The sequence below is a fragment of the Cyprinodon tularosa genome, unplaced genomic scaffold (genome assembly GCF_016077235.1).
Source record: "Cyprinodon tularosa strain WSP-4 unplaced genomic scaffold, ASM1607723v1 ctg147, whole genome shotgun sequence".
NCBI lineage: Eukaryota > Metazoa > Chordata > Actinopteri > Cyprinodontiformes > Cyprinodontidae > Cyprinodon > Cyprinodon tularosa.
In genome coordinates this window covers 441,303-464,747 of record NW_024038298.1, presented here as the reverse complement: position 1 = coordinate 464,747, position 23,445 = coordinate 441,303, and the positions used below count along the sequence as shown (strand labels likewise).

General features: G+C 40.1%; 1 protein-coding gene across 1 annotated transcript in view; it reads left to right on the top strand.

Moving 5' to 3' along the window:
- The window catches only part of zgc:92140 (uncharacterized protein LOC447854 homolog), a 45,565-nt gene continuing 22,120 nt past the window's right edge, over window positions 1-23,445 (top strand). Inside the window, exons 1-2 of the mRNA XM_038279033.1 lie at window positions 1-225; window positions 22,976-23,105. Coding sequence (XP_038134961.1) covers window positions 23,015-23,105 — 91 coding nt within the window. The 5' untranslated portion in view covers window positions 1-225; window positions 22,976-23,014. The remainder of the gene's footprint in view (window positions 226-22,975; window positions 23,106-23,445) is intronic.

Below are 23,445 nucleotides of genomic sequence, written 5' to 3'. Positions count from 1 at the left end.
AGCAGTGATTGGTGGGTCGGTGGGGTAAGATGGCTGCGCTGCTGCGCGCCGCGCATTAGTGGCATCCTGGTAAAATGACGCAGCCCACAGTTTACGTTCATACCTTTCAGCTCTCAGCTTCCCAGTCTCCATAGCTCCGATCTCACTCCCCGGCACAACAGTCCCGGAAGACCGCCAGCTGTCTGGCTCTAACTCCTGTGGACCGAGCAGCACCGGTTCCTCTCAGTAAGTATCAGCTCCCATTGGTGCGTTTTAATGCTCCAGCCGGAGCCACGTTGTGTCATTTCTCTGAGTTAACCGTGATTATGCGCTGCGCTCTGCTTCCTCCTCACACACGGAGCTTCGGGGGTTTGGTTGTCTGGAAGCTCACTCAGACATTACTGCTTTTCAAAAAACATACATATTTATATATATATATATATATATATATATATTAGTTTGACGTTAATTTTAACACAAGAAGAAGCGAAAGTGAGACGCGCTTTCCGATTCGGACAGCTTTGGCTCAGTCTAAATTTTCCACTCCCCCCTGCCTGGCTGTGCCGCCCTGTCCCACTGAGGCCGACTGTTTGAGTAGAGACAGAGGGGAGACCTGTGCGCACCGAAGCTGCAGGCCTGTTACTCCTGAAGGGAAAGGAAAGCACACACAGACACGGGTCCCGCGGATCTGCCTGCCCTGCGTGGAACAAAGCGCCCAGTGTCTGCCGCTGGTGCAGCCCGTACACAGCTGTTGGAGCCTGGGGACTGGACGGAGCTGCATGCCGCTGGTCCTGCACAGACTGCTGACTTCCACCTCCCTCCCCTTTCAAGCACAAGAAATGCTTTTTGGCTTGAAATATCAAACTGTTGCTTATTATGTCTGCTGCTGCTTCATGCAGAGCCGGAGCAAGATTGAATGAGGACCCAGATCTCATGTGGGCCCCCTGTCTGACAATTTAAACTTACTCCATCTTTGATCATTCATTAAAATATACTTTAAATATACTATCCAGATTTATTATGTTGTTCCACTACCAGTTTGTAAAAAAAAAAAAATCACAAGAGCTGAAGCTACAGACTAGAGTCCTGCAGGATTCGCGGGACCCAACGCAAAGCAGTGTGGCGTGGGACAAATATTGAAAGCTCAGTGCGTGTGGGGGCGGGAGTGGTGATAAGTGGCAGTCCCGCAAACTAACAACGTGTTTTAAAATGTAAAATAAAGTCAGAAATTATCAGTCTATGTCTATCATATATATACATCACATGTGCTGGGTGGGGCTCCATCATATGGTGTTTAAAATTATTAATTATAACTTATTATATTTTTATTTCATACGTACATATGACACGAATTGCCTTGAGCAGTAGGCGAACGTCGGAATCATGCGGGAATTGCTTGCGGGACAAACTATTACAGGTGCGGGCGGGAGCAGGACTGAAAATCATAATTCTTTGCGGGAGCGGGCAGGCACGGGACTGGAAAATCTGTCCCGCGCAGGCCTCTACTACAGACGACCTTTGACAGCAGTGGTGGTTCTATACAAAAAAAATTAGTTTATGGGAGCACAGAGCAAAACAAATAACATAAGGCACAAGAATGCAAGAGTACATTTCCTTCGCTTATTTTTTTAGCCATAAAGCCAAGGTTTAACACTTCAACTATGGCTACGTTCCCACTGCAGGCTTTGATGCTCAATTCCGATTTTTTTGTGAAATCCGATTTTTTTTGCGTTGCCATTCGCATTTCCAAATATATGCGATTAGTATGTGATCTCCTGTGTGAAATGCATTCATACAGCTTATGTGTCCTGCATGCATGGTGGAGGAAGCAATGACGTCACAAGCCAGCCAGCGTCCGCATCATCGTCCGCCATGGTTGTTGCTTTTCCTGTTGCTTCTGCGTAGCAAGACGCAGAATAGTGACCTTTGTCGGGTATTAATGGCGTTCAGGTCGGATGAATGCGACCTGGCCGTTCACACACAGGTCGCATTTGAAAAGATCAGATTTATATCGGATTCAGGACCACCGAGCCAAGTGGCCTGGGTCGCATTGGAAAAAATCAGATCTGTGTTGTTCAGACTGCCATAAAAAGATCAGATCGAGGTCGTATACGGGTAAAAAAATTGGATTTGGGTCACTTCAGACTGCAGTGTGAACGTAGCCTATGATCCTATCTTGGTACGATTGAAGCTTAAAGAAGACTGTCATTTCCAACTTTCCAACTTTGCGGAAATTGTCCATGTAGAATATTGAATTGGTTAAAAGGACAAATCAGTAATGGTCTCTTCCGTCAGCGCATGTCATCATAAGGAACTGATGTAGAATTGCACTAAAAATAATTATTTTAAGTGAATTTGAACAGGTAAATAAGCTGACCTGCCAAAGGAGTATTTCTACTCTTAAAATAAGATAATTAGATATCACGCACCTAAAATGAGGGAGTTTTTTCTTGTTTTAACATAAATTATCTTATTCCATCTGCAATGTTTATTTCCCCTTTAAATGAAGGGAAAATACACTCTAAGAAAAATTGACCTATACCAAAGATTCTGCTGTGTTTTCAGTACAGGGACTGGGACTGGTTGTATAGGGACACTGGCCCCTGTTGGCTCCCTGTCTAGAACCGGCCATGTCTGACAGGGCTTTCCATTAGAGGCCAAGTTTAGGTTAAAGTGGCACAATCTCCAAGGTGGTTTTCTCCCAGTTTCCCACTTGTGAACACTGGTATTCACCATTATCTCCTGTTTAAATCCACTATTAAGCCATAACAGAAAAAAATCACTGCTCTACACCCTATTTTGTTCATTTTGATAGTGTTGAAACATAATTTCCTTTAAGGTTGCACAAGAAAATACATTTTCATGCTTTCTTCACTTCACATGAGTCAAATGATCAACAACCGGATGTCACAATAACAGAAATAGATGGAGGAGGCAACAGGAAGTAGTAGTAGTGGGATGAGGAGATTTGGTGTAAACAAATGTTCACTTGTGATTTTAAATTCCTTTCTTTGTTTAAACACCAGAAATGTTGCATTTTCAACATTTTTTTTTATAAAAACAAAGAAAACAAATTCCACAATTGTAAAAATGTAGTTTTTTTTTCTGCATTAGCAGAATATTGACCTAGTTTCTCTCAGATTTTAATAGAAATCTAGCTGTTTGCTTAAAGGTACAGAGGAGGATTTTTTTTTTTGCAGGTGGATCATCAAAATAAGTGGTCCTCCTAATTGTCAATCATTCTGGTGATATGTTTAAGTAAGGCCGTCCTATATGCTCGTCCCAATTTTTACTTACGTGTGGTGATTCTGACATAGTGGAAGAATTGCAAATGTTCTTTTGGAAAGTAAGCTTGTATGAGTGATGCAAACAGCAACTTTTAAACAGAGCGTGCACAAGGAGAAAATGGGCTCGTGCACGCTCTCACACATGTTTAATAGGCGTTTCCTCTCAGGAGCGGGTACAGTACGTTTCTGTAGTTATGCAGAATACAAGTGTACGCCTTTTTAAACTATTAGGCATATTAGGAAGAGTAAAAGGAAATAAGGAAGCTAAGGATCTGTTAGGAACAACGATCAGTAGATTTAGGGCTCATGTGACGTCACCAGATGCAGACAACATGATAATAACATGTTTCATAGGTTACAGACTGGATCTAATGTGGACTGGGTTCATTTTTCAGTGAGGTTTGTTCGTAGTTTGAATTTGACTTGTCACAATAAATTGGTTACTTAACAAACAGTAGACGGTTTACACATGTCTTAATGTTTTTAACGTTTCCAACATTCCACCTTTTATTATTCATCTCTATTAATTATGACTCTTCCCTTAAAGGCTAAATAAAAGCCGTTAACTTGAAATTCAGATGAAAACGGTGCGATGTGTCAGAATCCCAAAGATCTCAGTCATCACATCACCTTAGGCCGTTTGTCATCTGAATAAGAAAGTGAAAGACAAGCCCGGTTGCTACTGAGATCACAGCTAATAAAGCAGTTAATGATGCCTTTTTTAACAAAACTAGAAAGCTAACTAGTTCACCGGTTCACAGTGATTGAGTTTCTTATGACACACTCTGCACAAACCTGTAAATAAGTTTTGAATTTTGTATCAATCATTTCTGTAAGCAGTCATAAAGTTTGCTTATACCGAGGATTGGCCATGTGTTTATGACTGCTGAGGACAGCTGCTGGAAATGAGCAACAAAGTCACAGTTGGAACAGTTAGATTTGATAAAACGGGCTTATTTGCAGCTCATTAGCATCATGTCTGTTTTAAACCTCCTCCAGGAGTTTCCCAGCTGCGTGCCTTCAGATCAACCCCCTACTTAGTAAGGCTGATTTATGTAAGGACTTCCTTACCAGCCGCTGACGATTACTGCTTGAAATCTGACGTATCGGCGTATTTCTTTCATCATTTGTTGTGCAGCTCCCGGCTGTGGACACTGCGGGGCTTGCTGGAAAAGTCTTGGATCTGATTTAGGCGATTTCTATGCATAAGGCGAAGTGAAGGTAGCCGTATGAGAAAACGATTTTGAGTGTCAGATTATAGTCAATATCACATTGCAGAAATATCTGCCTTAAAGCCACACTGAACATGCTTTAAAAAAAAAAAAAAGAAAGGACAAATCTGATTATTTAAGTCTGGACATGAACACTCTTTAGAAAGCTGGGTTAGAGGCTACCAATGGTGATTTGGAGCCCACTCTCTGCTTTATTTCTCATCTCTCCGCCCCCGTCGACCTTCCTTCAAGTCTTTCCTGCACAGCGTGGTGTTTATGTGTTTGCTTATCGCTCACATACAGCTTTTTTTTTTTTTATCTGGTGACTGCAGAAAACACCAAAACTTCTTGCTCCATTTCTGCAAGGCGTGAGGAGGAGCTATTCCTAGCCAACCTCCTCCTCTCTGTCCTCACCCTCTCTATCATCATCATCATCATCCTTTGCCCTGTGCCCTTTTAACCCCCAGCTGATGAAAAGCAGCTCAGATGAGCATTTTGCCCCGTCAGGGTCTTCAAGCAACAATTTGTGGTAGGTTTCCTTGGTGACCAGCGAGTCTTCTTGTCTGGGCGTTGGAGGAAGCCCCCGTGTCTGTCTCTCGCATGCCGTTTGTTTGCTTTGCAGCCGTTATGCTCTCTATGGGGCAGAGGCCAACGCTGTCAGGTGGGATGATGTAGTCCACACTGCGGTGCAGAAAGCACAAGGCCAGCATAACCTGATCCCCCTGTTTGATCAGAGGGCAGCACCGGACGCCCGGGTCGTCCAAACCGAACCGGTAACGGTCAAACCTGCAAGTGCTGCTGCATCAGATGTGAAAGCTGCAGTTTCTGATGTGGTTTTTGGGTTTTCAACGTGTCTGCGTGCACTGCAGTAGATGTGCCGCTACGTGGTTGTGGGCTGTATTTTTTTTTCCAGGTCGCTTTTCTGACTCTTTGCCTTTTATGTCATAAGGGATCGGTGGTGCAGCCTTTGGCGGGTAATGCTTGCGCCTGTGGCTGCATCTCTGTCTGTGTCCCTGACTGTGTTTACATTTCAGCTTATGCTCAGCTGGAGCAAGGAATTGGAGGCAGGGTACTGCATCAGTTTTTTTTAGTTTTTTTTTACTATTTCTTTTTTTTTTTTTTTTTTATCTTTCCTTCCTCTTTTCTGCCCCTGAAGTAACAGGATCTTATCTCTTTATTGTGCAAAGGAAACAGAAGGTTGTCTGCAAGCCTACATGATAATCTCTTTGGAGGAACCTTCATTCAAAGTTTATTGAACTCATAAAGTACTATAGGAATTAATCTGATGAACAGGTGATAAACATGCTGATCAGACTTATGAAATTTGGCTGCAGTTCATGTTATTGAAAGGAAGCTAATCAGTTTTTTATGTAATCATGAAAATCGTTGAATTGGCCACCATTTCCTTCATTTGGAGTGATCAGTGTGCCGATGCGCATGAAACCGATCTTCCACAAAGGTCTTAAAGTTAGCCAGTGTTTATGCTCTAAACCCCTTTTTTTTTTTTATATTTGTGTGCCCTACCTTATATACAGTTAAAACAAGTTTGTTTTGTTTTGCACGTAATGTTTAAATGTTTTTCAGTTAAACAAGATTGTGACCTTATAACTCCTGCCGGTATCAGTTAAATAAAAATAATCAGTTTGGAGGAAAAATTTGTATCGGCTGATCGGTGCGTCCCTAAATATGGTCACAAATGTCACTGTGCTGTTTAGTTTATTTAGTAAAATGACACAAAATCGAGTTTTATTGTGAAGCAGAAAAAAATAGTACGACTTTGTAAATGTTTTATATTAGACGTAATTTGGGATTAATTCAAAGTGGATCCAGCTGTGAAGGATCCAGCTGTTAGATCATTAGCGAACAAACGGCACAGAGATCCAGACTTCAGTGAGGAGGCTTAAAGCAGCAGTTCCACCTAAACTCTGGAGGAGCTGCCAGGATCAACAGCTTAGGTGGGAGAATCTGTAGAACGGGTGATAAAAGTAGTGAGAGGAAAGCTATTATTTAACCTTAGTTCCCTTCCCCCATACTTGGGTCGGCTTGACATCACGTTTCCTCCTGCGCTGAATGGCTGGCTTGTTTCTAAACAAAACCCAACATGTTGTACCTCTAGAATCAGCTGATCCCAAAGAAAACAACCATTAACTCAATTATAAGCCAACTATACTCCACAAACGGCAATAATTAAGAATTGGTCATCAAATTAGAGGTCATAATTTTCCCTTCTTATCTTGTTTTCGTCTATTATTCCAAAACGCGTTCTATCCTGGCTAATGTGGGCTCATTTTGTCCATACCACTCCACAGAAAAGGAATACCAATTTGTATATCCCACAAATTAATAATCCATCAAGCAATTTTTTTTCCTATGAAACAGTAAAAATATAAGGATAGAAACACATATTTATGTGTCATGAGATGTGTGTTTTACATTTTAAATTGTCTACGCTTATTTACCAATTCATCTGCTCCGAAATTCTCAGTATCCAGAATACTGGATGAAAAAAATCACTCCATGTAAGAAACGCCATCGTCACTGTAGCCTTTCACTAGAGTCTTCATTTCATTGGAATTCCACAACTCTGCGACCAATAAAACTTTGATTGATGTATTTTGTTAACCAATAAGATACACTTTCTAATCAGAGGTGTAGGGGCGGGCTGAAACAATGATGTTTATTTATGTATTCCGAGGAGAAATAATTGGAGGATATGTACAGAAATTGTGTGTCAAATTTCTGAAAGATGAAAATTCGAAATATTATAAAAGAAACTTCTTGAATGAAAATTGGTGTAAAGCTACATGTAGAAATGTGGTTTTTTAATTGTCCAATTAGTCATAACATTCAAATAATCCAGTTGGGCGCTTTTTGTCCTAATTTGGATCAAATTGACCTTTTCCATACAAAAAGGCTTACAGTTTCATACTGCTTATAACTAGATATAACTAGACTTTTAACTTTTTTATATATATATATATATATATATATATATATATATAGTAGGGCTGCAACAACGAATCGATAAAATCGATAAAAATCGACTTTTAAAAGCGTTGGCAACGAATTTCATCATCGATTAGTTGTGTCGCGCGATTAATGCGTCATCCGCCGCCGCCGTCATCACTGCCACTTGACTGAAACGGGGGAAGAAAAAAAAATTACGGCAGAGCGAGTCAGCACCGCAGGTGCGCAGTGTTGCCAACTCAGCGACTTTGTCGCTATATTTAGCGACTTTTCAGACCCCTCCAGCGACTATAAAAACAAAAAAAAAAGCGAATAGTGACAAATCTGGTGACTTTTTACGGTGTCACTGGCGGCCTTTGGAGACTCTTACGTGAACGCATGTATCGTTCCTACTCTGCCGTGAGGCGCCTCCCCCATCTCAACCCCGTTCTCCCACAGGAGTCCCTTTCAGCGCTGCAGTCAGAGGATGTTTACCCTCAGCGTCCAGACTGCAAATGAAGCGCGCATGCGCCGGGATCGAAGGCGCAAATTGATTACAATAATTAAAACAGCCTTTATAAATAAATTAACTTCAAATTATGAGAGCAAGGCTTTTAAAGTTTAAATCTTCTGGCAAAGATAAAGTAAAGAAGATGCTGCAATTTATGGAAGTAAAGCAGAATAAAATCCAGCAAGATCAGTAATATGTCAATTAATTATATGCCACATTCCCATGTAAATATCTGTCTTTGGAGGATGTGTTTTTTAGCCCTAGTTCTCTCATTTTTATTCCAAATACAATTTATAATTTGAATCACAGGGCTATTTTTATCTCTATGGTCAAGTATTTTCTCAAGTAGCAACTTTAACTGCTATACTTTCCTGTCTTAAAAGGCAGAACTCTTCTAGTCTAAAAAAACTCATTGGTTGAAATGGGGGGACCTATTGTTTGAACCCCTTAGGGGCTTTTAAACAAAAAATGTCTTTTTTTGCGCTTTATGAAACAAAGTAGCCTATATTTTGTGGATGTACAGTTACATTTCTCATGTAAGTTTGCGTAGTTTTAACATAAACATTTATTTTTCATATTGCACCAGTACAGTTAATGAGCAACCTGTACTTGTGTGCTTGTTTGTTCTGTCTAAAATGTTTATTTTGGAATAAAGAGGTAAGTATAAAAAATATTTTTTGTCCGATTCATCGATTAATCGAAAAAATAATCGGCAGATTCATCGATTTTTAAAGTTAGTTGCAGCCCTAATATATATATATATATATATATATATATATATATATATATCTTGAACAAGTGTAGCGAGTTGGAAAGGGTCAACTATGAATTATACGCAAGATTATATAATATGAAAATTGCATTTTTATGCAATGGAAGAAATAATTTTTTTTTTTTTGACATGTTTGAAGTTGCATAGCTCAGGTTGGGTAAAACATACATAGTTTGTACACATTTCTCTAGGAACGATTAGATTTAAGCTTTCAAATGAAATGCATTACATAATATTTTTACTGGCCAACAGCATTTGGGTTTGCAGTTAGTTTGTGCATAAGCTATAAAAAGATGAGAGCTAATTCAGTTCAAAAGTTAATTTCAAAGGAAAATTAAATGTTGCAATAACTTCTAGGTTTTTTTAACCAGTTCATGTAGGTGTTGATAGCTGTAGGCAGGGAGGATCTTCTGTAGCTGTCTGTCTTGCACCGGGTCTGGAGAAGCATCTGACTGAAGACACTTTGTTTTTGTTTAAAAATGTTTCTGAAGAGGATGCTGTCTCTTGTCCATAATCTTTTTCACTTTATGAATTATTTACCTTTGGGAAATAATCTCCAGAGGTTCTAGAGGAGTCCCTAGAACAGAGATGGCCTTCTTTGTTTTTTTTTTTGCTTGTTGAGCTACTTTAAGTCATTTTCTCTGATGCTGTCACTCCAGCTGAGGATGGCAGAACATATCACACTCTCCACAACAGACTAAACACTGAAGGACCTAAGCTTCCTTTAGGAGGAGGTACAGCCTGCTCTGTCCCTTTCTTGTAGACTGCTTCACAGCTGCGTCGCCGGTCAAATTTGTTCTCCGGATGAGCACCATTTATTTAAGGGGGGTTAAAAAACAAAACTGTTATATCCTAAAACACTCAGGGTTATAATTCTAGTTTGTATTTAAAAGGAAAAAGATAAAAGCTGATCTTTCTCCTGCTTTACGATTGATTACGCAATAATTTGTTGCTCTATGAATTAATTCCTGTAGTTATTTTTATAATGGGAGAAATAGCAGGAGGTGTGATTCTGTTGTACATCTAATATTTTTTTATTTTTTATTTTTTTTTACTGAAATAGCAATGTCGTTAAACTGCAGTAACATAGAATCTTTTGGAACATGCATTTGAAGCTCTGTGAAAACCTCCCCATGTTGAGAATCAGGTTCAAAACCACAAATTATTGGACAGAATTAGCGCCAGTAGGAGGATTTGTGTTCAGCAACAACAAATGCAATGTATTGCTTTGAGGGAAAAAAAAAGGATACAGAATATACGTTTAGAGCATAATGAAGGTTTTTGTTTTTTTAAATGCATATATCTGACAGCTCAACAACCTGTCTTCCCAAATGAGAGAATTTCACCATCATGACCAGATCTGTCCCACAGCCGTCACGGGCAACACTGACCCCCCCAGCTCAGTGTTGACAGGCTCTCAGAGGGTGTGTCTGCCGGTTTACATCTGGAAAGAGGAGCATCACTAATATGACACCAGCCATTTTGAGATGTGAAGCACAGGCTCCTCCGCAGCACCTCAGAAACAGGCAAACATTTCATTTTGCTTTCCGTCTGTTCAGCCCACAGACTCTTGCCTGAAACGGCTCTGGTACAATTTATCCGGCAGCGTGCTGCTCACCGCTTATGCTCAGACTTATATTTCTATTTTCAGCCGTGATAATCACTAATGAATATTAATGTGGGTATTTTCTCGTTCTTGTAGCTCGTGGGCAGTTTTTTTTTAGCGATTCAGATGGATCTGGGTAAGGAAACGTAAACAAGGTTGACCTTGCGTGGTGGCTTGCTGTGTCGAGGTGGGCCCACGCTGTCGGCCTTGCAGCTGTCGCTCAGAAAAATAAGAAAAAAACCACGATGAACTGATTCACTCATACTAATAGATCCATACACTGAAGCAGACGGTGGAAAAGCTTCCCTAAACCTGAGCACATTGAGCTAATCTCTCTTCATGCTACCTTAATGCTGTTATTACAGCTTTATCATCTAGGAGGTCTTTACTTAAACCATGTTTTAATGTTAAACCACCTGTTAACCGTGTCATGCTCTGACCTGCTTCTTGTTTCGTCACAATTTGAATAAGCAGCTGAAAATGTCATCATGGGGACTGAAACAGGCCTGACGGCTCTTTGTAACGATTTATTTTCCACCTGAGATCTCCAGGGTGTAACCTGAAACACCTTGGAGGAGAAATGTCAACCCCAGATCAAACCCATTCAAATGGGGTTAGTTCTGTGTGGTATAGTTCCTTTTTTTTTGTTATTTGCAAGATTTTAGATCTACATTGTGTCGTCTACTGCATTTAAAGCCTGCCTCTGAGGCACCTGATCGTCCACATTTGAGCTGAAAGAGCAAATTGGGTCTCTCTTAGGTTCCTTTGGACCCTGGAAAAGTCTGGGGGTTGATTTAACCCTTTTCCAGTTTATAAAATAGTTTTATAGGCTTTTTATTTCTGTCAAAATGTATGTATATGACATTATCGAAATGTATATGATATTGCAATATCACTATATATTGCTATATTTTACCCAGATATCAAAATTAAATGTATAGATAAAAAAGCAATTGCTGTATATGTTCCTCACAATCCATGTTGTTTGGGGTTTGAGTCGGTCTACATCTTTTACTTTGACCTCCTCAACTGCATAAATGGTGCTTTGGTGCGCCGCAAAAGTTCCCGTGGTGCCATCTACTGAGTGGCGGTGCAGAGGTAGCCCATTTTCCCTCATTGTTTTAAAAATTAAAAGTTTTTTAAATCGATATTGGGAACTGAAACAGCAATATTATATTGGGTGGCTGAAAATCCGCCAAATGGATTAAATATTTTTCCACCAACACAACCCTACTTATCATATAGTCTTATCATGTTATAATGCTGTTGGTCTCCTCTCCTAATGGGCTCAAATAGAGGCATTGAAAGTCCTAATATTTGGTAGTTTTATTTATGTTTACACAAAATTTTATTTAATGTATTTGCATTCAAAAAAGTGTTATACTGTTTTACCAGTTGTACTGTTTATATAATACATGATTACATGGATCAGCTTGGATCATTCAGAATGACTTAATCCTGACAATCATTAACATGTATGCTAATCTGATTATTGGTAGGAATAAACTTTTTAACTCTGGTTCTGCCGAATCCGATACAAATTGTCCTCCAGGCATGTTTATGTAATTTATTTTTAGTTCAATCGGCCATTTATTCCAATTTGCTCCTGTCCAGGTAACAAGCAAGTGATTGCAGAATGTGGTTGACAGGGTCTGCATTTAATCCAAGACAATCCTGTCCTGAAACCTGTAACAGTTACAGAATTGAACTGATCTGAGTTTGTTTAGTTACCAACAGAATACAGTGAAATGACCCTTTACCTCACTGCTGATCATTACTGCTTTTTGTAGGGAAAAAAAAAAAAGCAAACACCCAATTTATCTTAGATTGTCATAAAGAAAGAAAAATGTCATAAAGAACTTAAAGAGATGATTTTTAATAGAATGGATTACAAAGTTTAAACCTTGTAGGAAGTGTGAACTCTAAAAGGGAAGAAAATCTGCAATCATACATAAAATAGCCGTGTTCCATTTAAGAGCAGCTCGGTCTGTGTGTTTGCGTTGGTGTGGCCTGTCAGACTGATGGAGAGCCCAAAGATTAGAGGTGAGGCACTGGCTGCCTGGTTAAAGTAAATATTATGAAGCATTGGACTCAAAGTTGTTCAGAAGAACTGTTCTGTCGAGGGAAAAGCCACACAGACCGAGGCGCACAGAGGCGGTTCCTCATCTGCAGGTCAAGCTGCTTCAAAAAGATGACATCAGGTAACAGAAGAGGATATAAGCCAGTTGCTGCTGTGAATACAGAGTTCAAACCGTCTCAGTCATCACTTCTCAGGGAGGGAACTGCAGCTCGTCCCTTCTAGTAGAAATTTGACCCAACGAGAATGAGTCGGGTTATTTTGCTGCACTTTAAAGCAGTAATTACTGCCCAGTTCTTTTTTTCACACAGAATCAAAACCAGCTACACATTTAATGATATTTTATCACATTGCAATACAAACGACGTTTGTCTGACAGAATAAGTGTGTTTTATTTGCAGTCTCGCAGAGTTCGGTTTCGTCTTGAGTTTAAATCTTGACCTTTGCTGCTAGAACATGGTAATAAAGATGTAAAAATGTAAACATTTCCTCTTCATATCCCCTTACTTTAATGTTACCAGAGCCGCCCCTGGGTGTGGGGAAGCCGTTATCAGTCGGTTGTGTCATGTAGGTCGGTGTAAAAGCTCAAAGCCCCTGCTTTATCTGTCCTAAAAACACCTTTGACTCATAATGGTCATAATGGTTTTGAGTAGTCCTAATAAACCTGCAGCTTTATGCTACCACCACCGTGCTTTACCAGTGATGCCGCGTTTTGAAGTTTTAAAAGTTTGCGTTGACTCCTCCAAATATTTTCTTGTTATGAAGATTTATGGACCACGCCTAAAAGGCGCCTGGACAGCAGCCAGTTGAAACGAGCTCTACCAATTCAGCTGAGAGTTTCGCTGCAGAGGACATTTACAGCTCTGGGAAGTCATGAATTATTGTAGTCTATCTCACTTCTCCCATATCACTGATTTTAGTCTGCATAATTAAGTTTATCAAGAGTTGTGTAAATTACTCCACAATGATGGGACTGAGTCAGACTCCACAGACTTGTTGCTCAGCTGTTTGTTTCCTTGTAAATTGCTCAGGACTGACTTTATGGCTTTGTGCTGTGCACTTGGGACACATGATAGAGCCACGCCTGAACAGGAGCCAAGATATGTTTGCGTTGTTGGCTGTTGTTCCTCTCATGTGATCCATCGCAGCCTTGCTGTCATGTGATTGATTTAGTTGTTTTGTTTTAACTCCACAGCATTCAGACTGGGCAGTGTTTTAAAGTCGAGGAGATTTGGGAGCAGTGTCTTCACCAATCCGTTAAATACAAATAAAAATCACTGCACTGATGGTTTACTAAACTTACTAAACTATGGTTGTTGAGCGTGTTGCATGTGAATGTTTTTTTTTGTATCTTTGTAATGTGAAAAATCTATTCAGAAACGTAACTTCCTTAAATTTATTTAGTGAATTTGCCAACAAACATCTTCTGCTGTGGAAGGTGCTTTTGTTTTTTTCAGTAGAGTTCACAGCTGCTCAGTAGAGTTCAGTTTATTATAGAGAAGTGCAGAAACGCACACATTATCTTGATAAAGCTGCATATTAATCAGTGTTGTGTCACAGGTGGGTTAACAGAGAGGCCTGCCCTGGAGTTATAAATCTCTTCTTCCACAGGTAGTCATTGTTAAACTGAGGCCTCAGTGTTAAAAAAACAAACCAAAGAAAAACCAAATACCAAAACGAGACCTGTTTCAGCAAAACTTCCATCTCTCTCACTCTTCCATCAAGCCAGTTTTTCAGGCTCTCAGGCTGATGGTTCTGCCTCTGGCTCTAGCCTGCGTCTCAGAAACCTTCACACCTCTCAGCCTGTGAGCACAGTGCATGTTTATGCAAGCATGTATATCTCCACATCAGAGTTTTGGGTTTTTATTTTCCTCATCTTTGAGTTCCTCCTTTGCAAAGCTCCCCTGTAGAGTCAGCTCTTTCTCAGAACTGACAGCACGTCACGTCCCAACTTTCAAAGTTTGCAGGCGTGGGAAAGTATTTCTTTTTGCCAATTCATCTCCATTTTAAGCATTTTTATGTATCTCTTTGTGGTTGGTATATCGCGCAACTTGGCAACAGTGTTTTTTTTGACAGCCATCTTAGATTTAGTCTTAGTTTTCGTCTTCAGGATGAAAACCCTTATTAGTTTTAGTTGCATTTTGGTCATTACTATATGTGACGGTTTTAGTTGATTAAAACTCAAAAATATTTTAGTCTTGTTTTAGTCTGTTTTATGTTGCAATTAACAAGAATGCTAAACTTTAGCCTATTAAACTAGCCCCACCTGCCAGCGGCCAAAATCATTTTTGCCTGTGAGTTTGGTCTAGCCTCCATCAATGCCCCAGGCCCTAGAACTGGTGGGCCAATCACAACGCAGAGATATGTTTTGAATTACTGGATGCAAAGCTGGTGTGGTTTTGAGGGTGGGATGACAAAGCGACGCGATGCTGGAGAAAGCACAACAATGAAGATGGCAATTACTATTGAACAGTTCTCGCTTGGGAATCAGTTTTGGAAGGATTAGACTTTGGGTTTTCATTGAAACGTGAGCAGGAAGGGGCTCTACGCTCATTCATTTTAAAGAAGGACGTATTCGGCTTTTTACCGACATGCTTCTGTCGCGCTTACTATGTCACAGTCGGTTGTGCTCATTGGACAGAGCATTGGCCAGTAGGCACAGACAGAGGTTTGAAAAACAATGGGTTGTTGTCATCAACAGTCTTCCGATGTCTCATTCATCGGGGCCAGACAGTATATCACATTTAATCTCACATTTAGTCTGGTTTATCAGGCTAGTTAACCTTTACAATTTCGAATAACAGCCAGATTAATTACCAGACTGACAGCTCTTGCCTAGATACCATAATAGCTGGGTATAGAATGCTGCCGTGCAGTTCATTATTGCTGTTGGACAGAAAACAGATTTTCAATATTAAAATAAACTTTTTTTTTATGAATTAATGCCCTACTTTATAAAACAAAGTATCTCACAAAATTTGTGAAAGTAGCAGATCTAGGTCAACAGATCATATTGGTTAATATGAGGGTTAGATTTCTAGCTGATAGACAGGTGTTGAAATTCTTATTTGGTACTCTATATATACTTATTTGGTACTCTATATTATGGTACTCTATATTATGGTACTCTATATTATGGTACTCTTATACAAGTAAATAGTAAAATAAAATAATACATTTTAGTTTATGGATTTTTTATTTTTTTTAGACTGTCTTTCACAGTGGACATGCACCTACAATGACAATTTCAGACCCCTCCATGATTTCTAAGTGGGAGAACTTGCAATATAGCAGGGTATTCAAATCCCTATTTTCCTCACTGTATAAATTATGCATTACACACAGTTCACTAAAATCTTAATTACTCTAAAAAAAGCAAAGAACAAAAGCAATCTTCTTTCCACTTTGGCAATTTTTTGGTTTTATTTCTAAGAATTTATCTCTGGTTAGCGCTGCACAGGGGTCAATATAAATTGAAATTCATAGGGGTCTGATATAAAAATTACACAGAGAACCAACATAATTACCTTCTAATGCCATGGCAATCTAGACCTAAATTTAAAAAATGTGTGACGAAAATGTTGAAATATTCAAGTAGACAGAACAAAGTGCTATGAGAGAGAAATATTCAAAGATCTATGTACCTTTTTCATCTGGCTCTTTTAAAAAAAATATGCAGTAAACAATTAAATATTTGCTTTTGACAAAATTTAGGGATTTCCTTTGTTGGAAATCAAAGAATGTTTAGCATCACCTCTTGTGAGCTGGAAGAAATAAAATCTTTATATTCAGACAAAGGTTTTTTTTTAAGCTTGGCAGAGGATGATCAGCTACATATAGTTTATTAAGTAGCGAGGGCAGGAAGAGCCTTACTGCTGAGAGCGAACCATCAGCGTGGAGCCTAAAGCGCAGACTCTGAACTAAGCGCACAAAGAGGCATTTCAGCACAAGCACAGCTGGAAGAGCAGAGTTTGTCAACAGTTCAGTTCGCATTACCATTGCGGCTTGTTTTCACCTCCACTGCTGCTGCCATGGTCCATCTGTGGTCATGCAGAATTTGCACTGCTGCACTCCAGGTGGGTGGCATGACCAAACAGGACACGGTAGTACAACTGATACTGCTTAGCAGATCACAGCACAATGATGCATTTTAAATGTCTGACCGACCACCTACTAAAGGTTCTATTATGTCTTGTCTACAAAGATCCATGTTTAGCTCATCAGTTTTCATTATCGTCATGAAAAAAAGGAGCGTCAAACAAATAATTTTGTCATCGTTGACGAAAACGAAACTGCTTGGCACCCTTTTAAAATGAGTTGGATCTCTCACTTTCTAAGGCTTATAGTTTCTGAGGAGGTGACCATGACCTTTTGTGGTAAAACAAAAAAAAAAAAACAAAGGATAATCATAGAAATAATGTAAGAAGTGCAACCCAATGTGTGGTATTAACAGATTAAGGTGCTTCTTTGTTAGTGGAAAAAAGACCTATGTGAAGCATGCAGAGCAACACGCACCAGTTTTCCCCTCCCAAGCAGTTTGGATCTTTTTTATCCCTGTCACATGTAGCCTCTTGATCAGATCTTGTCGGCTCAACATGTGTCTGTGTGTGTATGGGGTAAAGCGAGACGGCTGGTGCGCTCGCTGGACTAAGCCTGCCCCATTGACACACTTTAGTTTTCAATGGGTGTATGTGAGCTCAGAGTGGCACAGTGCAGCTGTCCTGTGGGTTAAATCAACACCCAGAGACGTCAATGCCGTGGTCTGGCTCCCGGTGAGGATTGAATCTCTGTGAGGGACGCAGGAGGGACGCCTCGTGCCGATTCCAGCTGTAGTTCCAAAAGTTTATGCAAAAACCGTAGGAGGATGCAAACTAGATGGGAACAAGAATATTCTGATCCTGGTGAGGCCTCCACTGCTGTGGCTGTCATTGCTTTGCTAAGCGGTTTTATAAAACAGTCCGTGTTGCGTTTTTGAATATGTGACATTTCTTCCCCCCCTTTTGCTGTTTCACTGCAGATGCTTTTCTGTAGTCTAAAGAGGTGATAAGCCGAGACTTTGCAAAAGCATTTTCACCCTTTGGATATTGTAAATTGTGTTATTGGACACTCTGCGACCTTTGCCTTTTTATAGGCCTCCCTCTGTATTTATAGGTGTATTCTGCTGTGTAATAGTCCGCCTACTAGGTTTTACTCAAAGTAATAGCAGCTTACGGATCCACAAAGTCTAACATTATCTCCGCTAGACAACAGCCCTTGGTCTGTGGAGTCTATTTTTAACTTGTTCCTATTTACAATCTTGGTGCTTCGATACACTTAAATCAAAGCCCTTCAAACAGAGGCTGCCCACACACAGAGGACCCTTTGAAAATTTAGATCTGTCAAGGCTTCACAGGTTTTTCAACACACCTCCTTCAGAGCTTTCCCTAAAGGGAGCTCCTGCTTTCCTGCTCATTCAATATTTACCTGAGTTCAGAGCAAATGCAGCGCCTTGCAAAGATGCTCGTATGTTTGATTGTGTTTTATTGGGATTTTATGTGACAGACCAAAGAGGAAGTATCTTTGGTGTCTTATTAGTCTTATTTCTCTACCAGCTCTGCACATCACCACATGGATCCACCCCAGACAGACCTCTATATTTCAGTTATAAAATGTTTTGAGTCTCTATTGGACTGGGCTTTGACTAGGACATTCTTTATAGTTTTCATGTAAGGCATTTTATTGTAGGGTTGTTGTTGTTTGGTTTCTGTTAACTTGTCTTTACGCCATCACCTCAATGGTGGTAAAATCCTGTCAACATAACTGCCATATAAATCTGCCAATGTCTTATTTTTCTAATGTTGTGCAGCCTTATTAACAGCCAAGGTATTTAATTTCTAGTGATTGTATTTATTGAAAAAACAAGTTGGAAACCCTCTTCCTTTCACTTCACAATTCATTACTGATCTGTCTTTGTCTTTTATTTGAAATTACAATTAAATACGTCAGTTGTTGTGGTTTTAATATCTGTGAATTTGAAGGTGTGGGTGTGAATACTTCATCAGACTAGAGAGGAGCTTAACTGCTTGCTCCACCCTGGGCAGCGGCTGCTGGTGTAGCGCTCTCTGCTCCACCGTGCTACAACCAGACGTGACAGCTCATTACTCAATGCACACACCTCGTCATGAGAGGCCTAGGATTCCCGTTTGTGTCGCTCGTTTTGCTCAGACAGATTGTAAGGGATGAGATGATGTAAGACAGCCTCTGACTGTATAAAGATCATCCTCGGTGCATATGGTTGAAGGAATGAGTGTACAGCAGAGTTGTAGCTGTGGAAGCGTCTAAGGAACACCACAGGTGTCAGCAGAACAAGCAGCTCTTGGGTCTTTTGGGGAGGTGAATTGGTCCTGATTGGGCCTCCCTTGGTACGGCTCTGTCTCACCGATGAGTCTTTTAGGAAATTAGTGAGCTAAATTTAGTCTCTGTAGATTAACGATTCTCCAAGAGAGCAACGAAAGGTCCGTTCCCCCTTTTAAAGCCCAGGTTGTGTCAGAACTTTGATGTTTCTGCATCTCTCCGCACGAAAGACACCTGGTTCTTTGTAGCTGGACGGGTCCGGTCTGCTGCAGCCTGAACACAAGAATAAACACCTCTCCTATCAGCTTCAAACACTTTGAGTGTGGAAAGGGGGGCAGGCGGTGCGTTTGAAGCTCTGCACTTGTTTTTTTTTTTAAGCTCTCACTCTATCCAACCCTTTTCTTGACTTAGACTGGGACAACATTTATTGTTTGGGGTGCAAAAATTCTCAGTGGCAGCAGTCAGACGGGATCTGACAACAACGCCGTTATGTCTGATGTGACTGACATGGAGACCAACGGTGGTGGGATGTGATGATGGACAGCGAATCCTCACAGCTTTTGTGTCAGCTGTCCTGCATGGTGGGAAGATTTACCATCATGTTTTCAAGATGATATAATTAAAGAAGCATTAATTATGTTTGCTGAAGCATTCGTCAGCTTTAACAGCTAAAACCAGAACTTTTTGTTGTATGTTTTTTAAATATCAGACAGAGTCTTCCTCCTGACAGAAAAGCAGTAGCTGAGTCAAGCTTGTGGGTTGCCTTGCTTGCACTCCCCCTAATCTCTTCCCTCAAACTCTCTATGGGACTGAGTTTAGGGCTTCTGTTCTTCAAACTGTAGTTTTGTTTTTCTGTAGCCCCTTTGGGTTCAGGATTATGTTTTTATTTGGAAGATCCAAGATTTAACTCCTTGGAGAACGTCCTAAGAATGTCCCTAAGAGGCGAACGTTCCCGTTACCTCAATCTTTAATGCTAATTGAAGTCCAACTATGACATTTAAAATGCCTAATAATTAATTAAATTAAAAGGATTATACATCAACATTGAACATTAATTAATCTGCAACATGGTCTATATAGTTGAACAAGTGGGCTTTAAAATAGTAATGTAGATATAATTGTTTTTTGCTTGTAATTAATGTAGAGGTTTTAGAGCTTTAGATTTGTGCACGTTGATAGCTTTCAGCTGGCTTTAGAATAGCTATGAGGCTGAAAATAATGATTTCCAAGCAGTTTAACAAAAATGAAATATACTTTGCAATATAATTAAAGAGAGTTACACTAGTGCAGAAAAACAGCCTTAACCTATTATTCTAGTTTTTTTGTGTCGGGGGGAAAAAAATGGTAAATAAGTGAAGTCAGTAGAGAAAGTAAAAGCAGCATGTTGGCAGGTGGTTGTAAGTCTGTTGCTGGCGGTTAGATGATGTCAGGAGCTTCTTAAGATTTGAGATGCTTCCAACTGAGTTTATAAGTTTTATTCCTGCATATAATGAGAAAATCGCAGCAACATTTAGCCTTTGAGTTCAGTGAGTGTTTTTCTTTAGGAACGCCGTCATTGAACCAGTGAACACCCGCCCACCCTGCAGCTCCTCAGCCAATCAACATCATCTATCAGCTCATTCCTCCAGTAAAAATTAACGCTTAAGAAAAGTCGCTTTGATAGTTGTTGTAACGCTCTGCTTTAGATTTTTCTAGTTATATTGTGCCCTTACCTGTATGTAAATACATATTACTTTTTTATTGAAAAACTAACTCCATTGTTATGTTACGCTATTATAGTCTAAATGACACTTATGCCGTTTTCTGTTTGTTTTTTTATTTATGTTTATGCTCTTTTTGTTCATGTCTTAAAGTAATTATATCTTCACATGTGAAAAGTTTGCTTGTTTTACTGTTACTTGTATGGATCAGTTACATACACTCACCGGCCACTTTATTAGGTACACCTGTCCAACTGCTCGTTAACACTTAATTTCTAAGCAGCCAATCACATGGCGGCAACTCAGTGCATTTAGGCATGTAGACATGGTCAAGACAATCTCCTGCAGTTCAAAGCGAGCATCAGTATGGGGAAGAAAGGTGATTTGAGTGACTTTGAACGTGGCATGATTGTTGGTGCCAGAAGGGCTAGTCTGAGTATTTCAGAAACTGCTGATCTACTGGGATTTTCACGCACAACCATCTCTAGGGTTTACAGAGCATGGTCCGAAAAAGAAAAAACATCCAGTGAGCGGCAGTTCTGTGGGCGGAAATGCCTTGTTGATGCCAGAGGTCAGAGGAGAATGGCCAGACTGGTTCGAGCTGATAGAAGGGCAACAGTGGTTCAAATAACCACCCGTTACAACCAAGGTGGGCAGAAGAGCATCTCTGAACGCACAGTACATCGAACTTTGAGGCAGATGGGCTACAGCAGCAGAAGACCACACCGGGTGCCCTCCTTTCAACTAAGAACAGGAAACTGAGGCTACAATTTGTACAAGCTCATCGAAATTGGACAATAGAAGATTGGAAAAACGTTGCCTGGTCTGATGAGTCTCGATTTCTGCTGCGACATTCGGATGGTAGGGTCAGAATTTGCTGTCTACAACATGAAAGCATGGATCCATCCTGCCTTGTATCAACGGTTCAGGCTGGTGGTGGTGGTTTCATGGTGTGGGGAATATTTTCTTGGCACTCTTTGGGCCCCTTGGTACCAATTGAGCATCGTTGCAACGCCACAGCCTACCTGAGTATTGTTGCTGACCATGTCCATCCCTTTATGACCACAATGTACCCAACTTCTGATGGCTACTTTCAGCAGGATAATGCGCCATGTTATAAAGCTGGAATCATCTCAGACTGGTTTCTTGAACATGACAATGAGTTCACTGTACTCAAATGGCCTCGTCAGTCACCAGATCTCAATCCAATAGAGCATCTTTGGGATGTGGTGGAACGGGAGATTCGTAACATGGATGTGCAGCCGACAAATCTGCGGCAACTGTGTGATGCCATCATGTCAATATGGACCAAACTCCCTGATGAATGCTTCCAGCACCTTGTTGAATCTATGCCACGAAGAATTGAGGCAGTTCTGAAGGCAAAAGGGGGTCCAACCCGTTACTAGCATGGGGTACCTAATAAAGTGGCCGGTGAGTGTATATTTGGAGGACTACACACAGAAACAGCCAGTGATGGCATGTTTGAAACTTTGTTTGCACACACACAATAGCACCCTGTTTAGTGTGCCGAGTAGGGCTAGATGATTAATTAATCTGATCGATTTTCTTTTTTTTTTTTATAGAATTTTTCATGCATGAAGGTATCATTTTTTTTCCTATTTGAGGTTCCATAGTTCAGAGTCACATCAGTTCATCATTTGTTCTTAGGTGTGTTCCAATAAAAGATCGGTTCTTTTACTCTGTGATACCACTGTCTGCAAACAGTTTGTCACATTTTCATTGTTTGTTGTGAAACATGATTATTTTACAAGCATGCGTCAAAGCTTGGATTTCATTGCCCTTTAATTTGAGGTCACCTTCCAGAGGGGAAGATTGAAAACAACGTTAGTTTATGGAAGCAATACGTCATTTTATTATGATACTTAAGCAAGGGGTAAAAAAAGGTTATTCTGATTTGGAAGGAAATAAGCGGCGATTATCGCTCAACCAGAGTGTCAAGTATAAACTTAGCTTTACAGCTTCTCCCAAAATCTTCAGTGTCTTCAGGCTTGTTCGGGAGTAATCCTCCTTCCTGAACCGAGTGATTGCTTTTTGTTCTGGTCTCTGATGTTTGGGACGGATGAAGTGGGAATCTTTTGGCATTTGGAAATTTTAACCAAGAATCTACCAGTTTTGATGTCCACAATTGTTTTATAGTATCTATTTTAATTTATTTAGATATTTTCTATGATGTCACACAAGAAAGCTGTTTTTTTGTTGTTGTTTTTTTAAAGGTTTTGCCTTAAAACGCATCCACTTATTATTACCCATTTAACGCTGATGCTGTGAAACCTGCAAAGCCATTACACCGTTATTCGTTTTATTTTGTTAAAGTCTTTTGTTTGTGTAAATACATCTTTTTCATTTAAACCTTACTGCCTTAAAACAGGAAACCTTTCATTACATTTAATGACAAAGAGGTTGAAAAGGGTCTTTTCATATAGAAATCGACTAAGTTGATTATTTTCTCTTTATGTAACCAGCATCTGATGCAGCCTTTCTTCCTTAATAATTTTATTGTGTTTGTAAAGATCTTTTTTCTGTCCTGGCCAGGTGTGAGTGCGATGAGGAGAAGTTTCAGACAGTGAGGCCATGGGCTGCACCTCAGCCAAGCAGGTGTCGGCCGTGCCCAACGATGAGGACGGACGCGGCAAGGCGTACAGCAATGGAGACCTCTACTCAGGTCAGTGCAGCTGGGGAACTGATGTTCTTAATGATCTCAGAGAGTCCAACTGCACAGCTAGATTCTCTGTTCTGGAAAATATATTTCAGCAACCACAGATTGGTTTACACCTCATGTAGGACGGAGGACGGACCCAGAGGGGGGTTATGTTGATGATGGGAATGAAACCGGTGATGAATGTTTCAGCACCGACCTTAGTGAAACGATAAAGTAATGACTATTTTGCTAATCAATTAACCCTTTAAAGCCTGAACCAGGAAATAATTGACAGAAGATTCTAATTTTCCAAATTTAGAATCGTCATTGAACTTTTTGACAAATGAAATAACTATATACATTT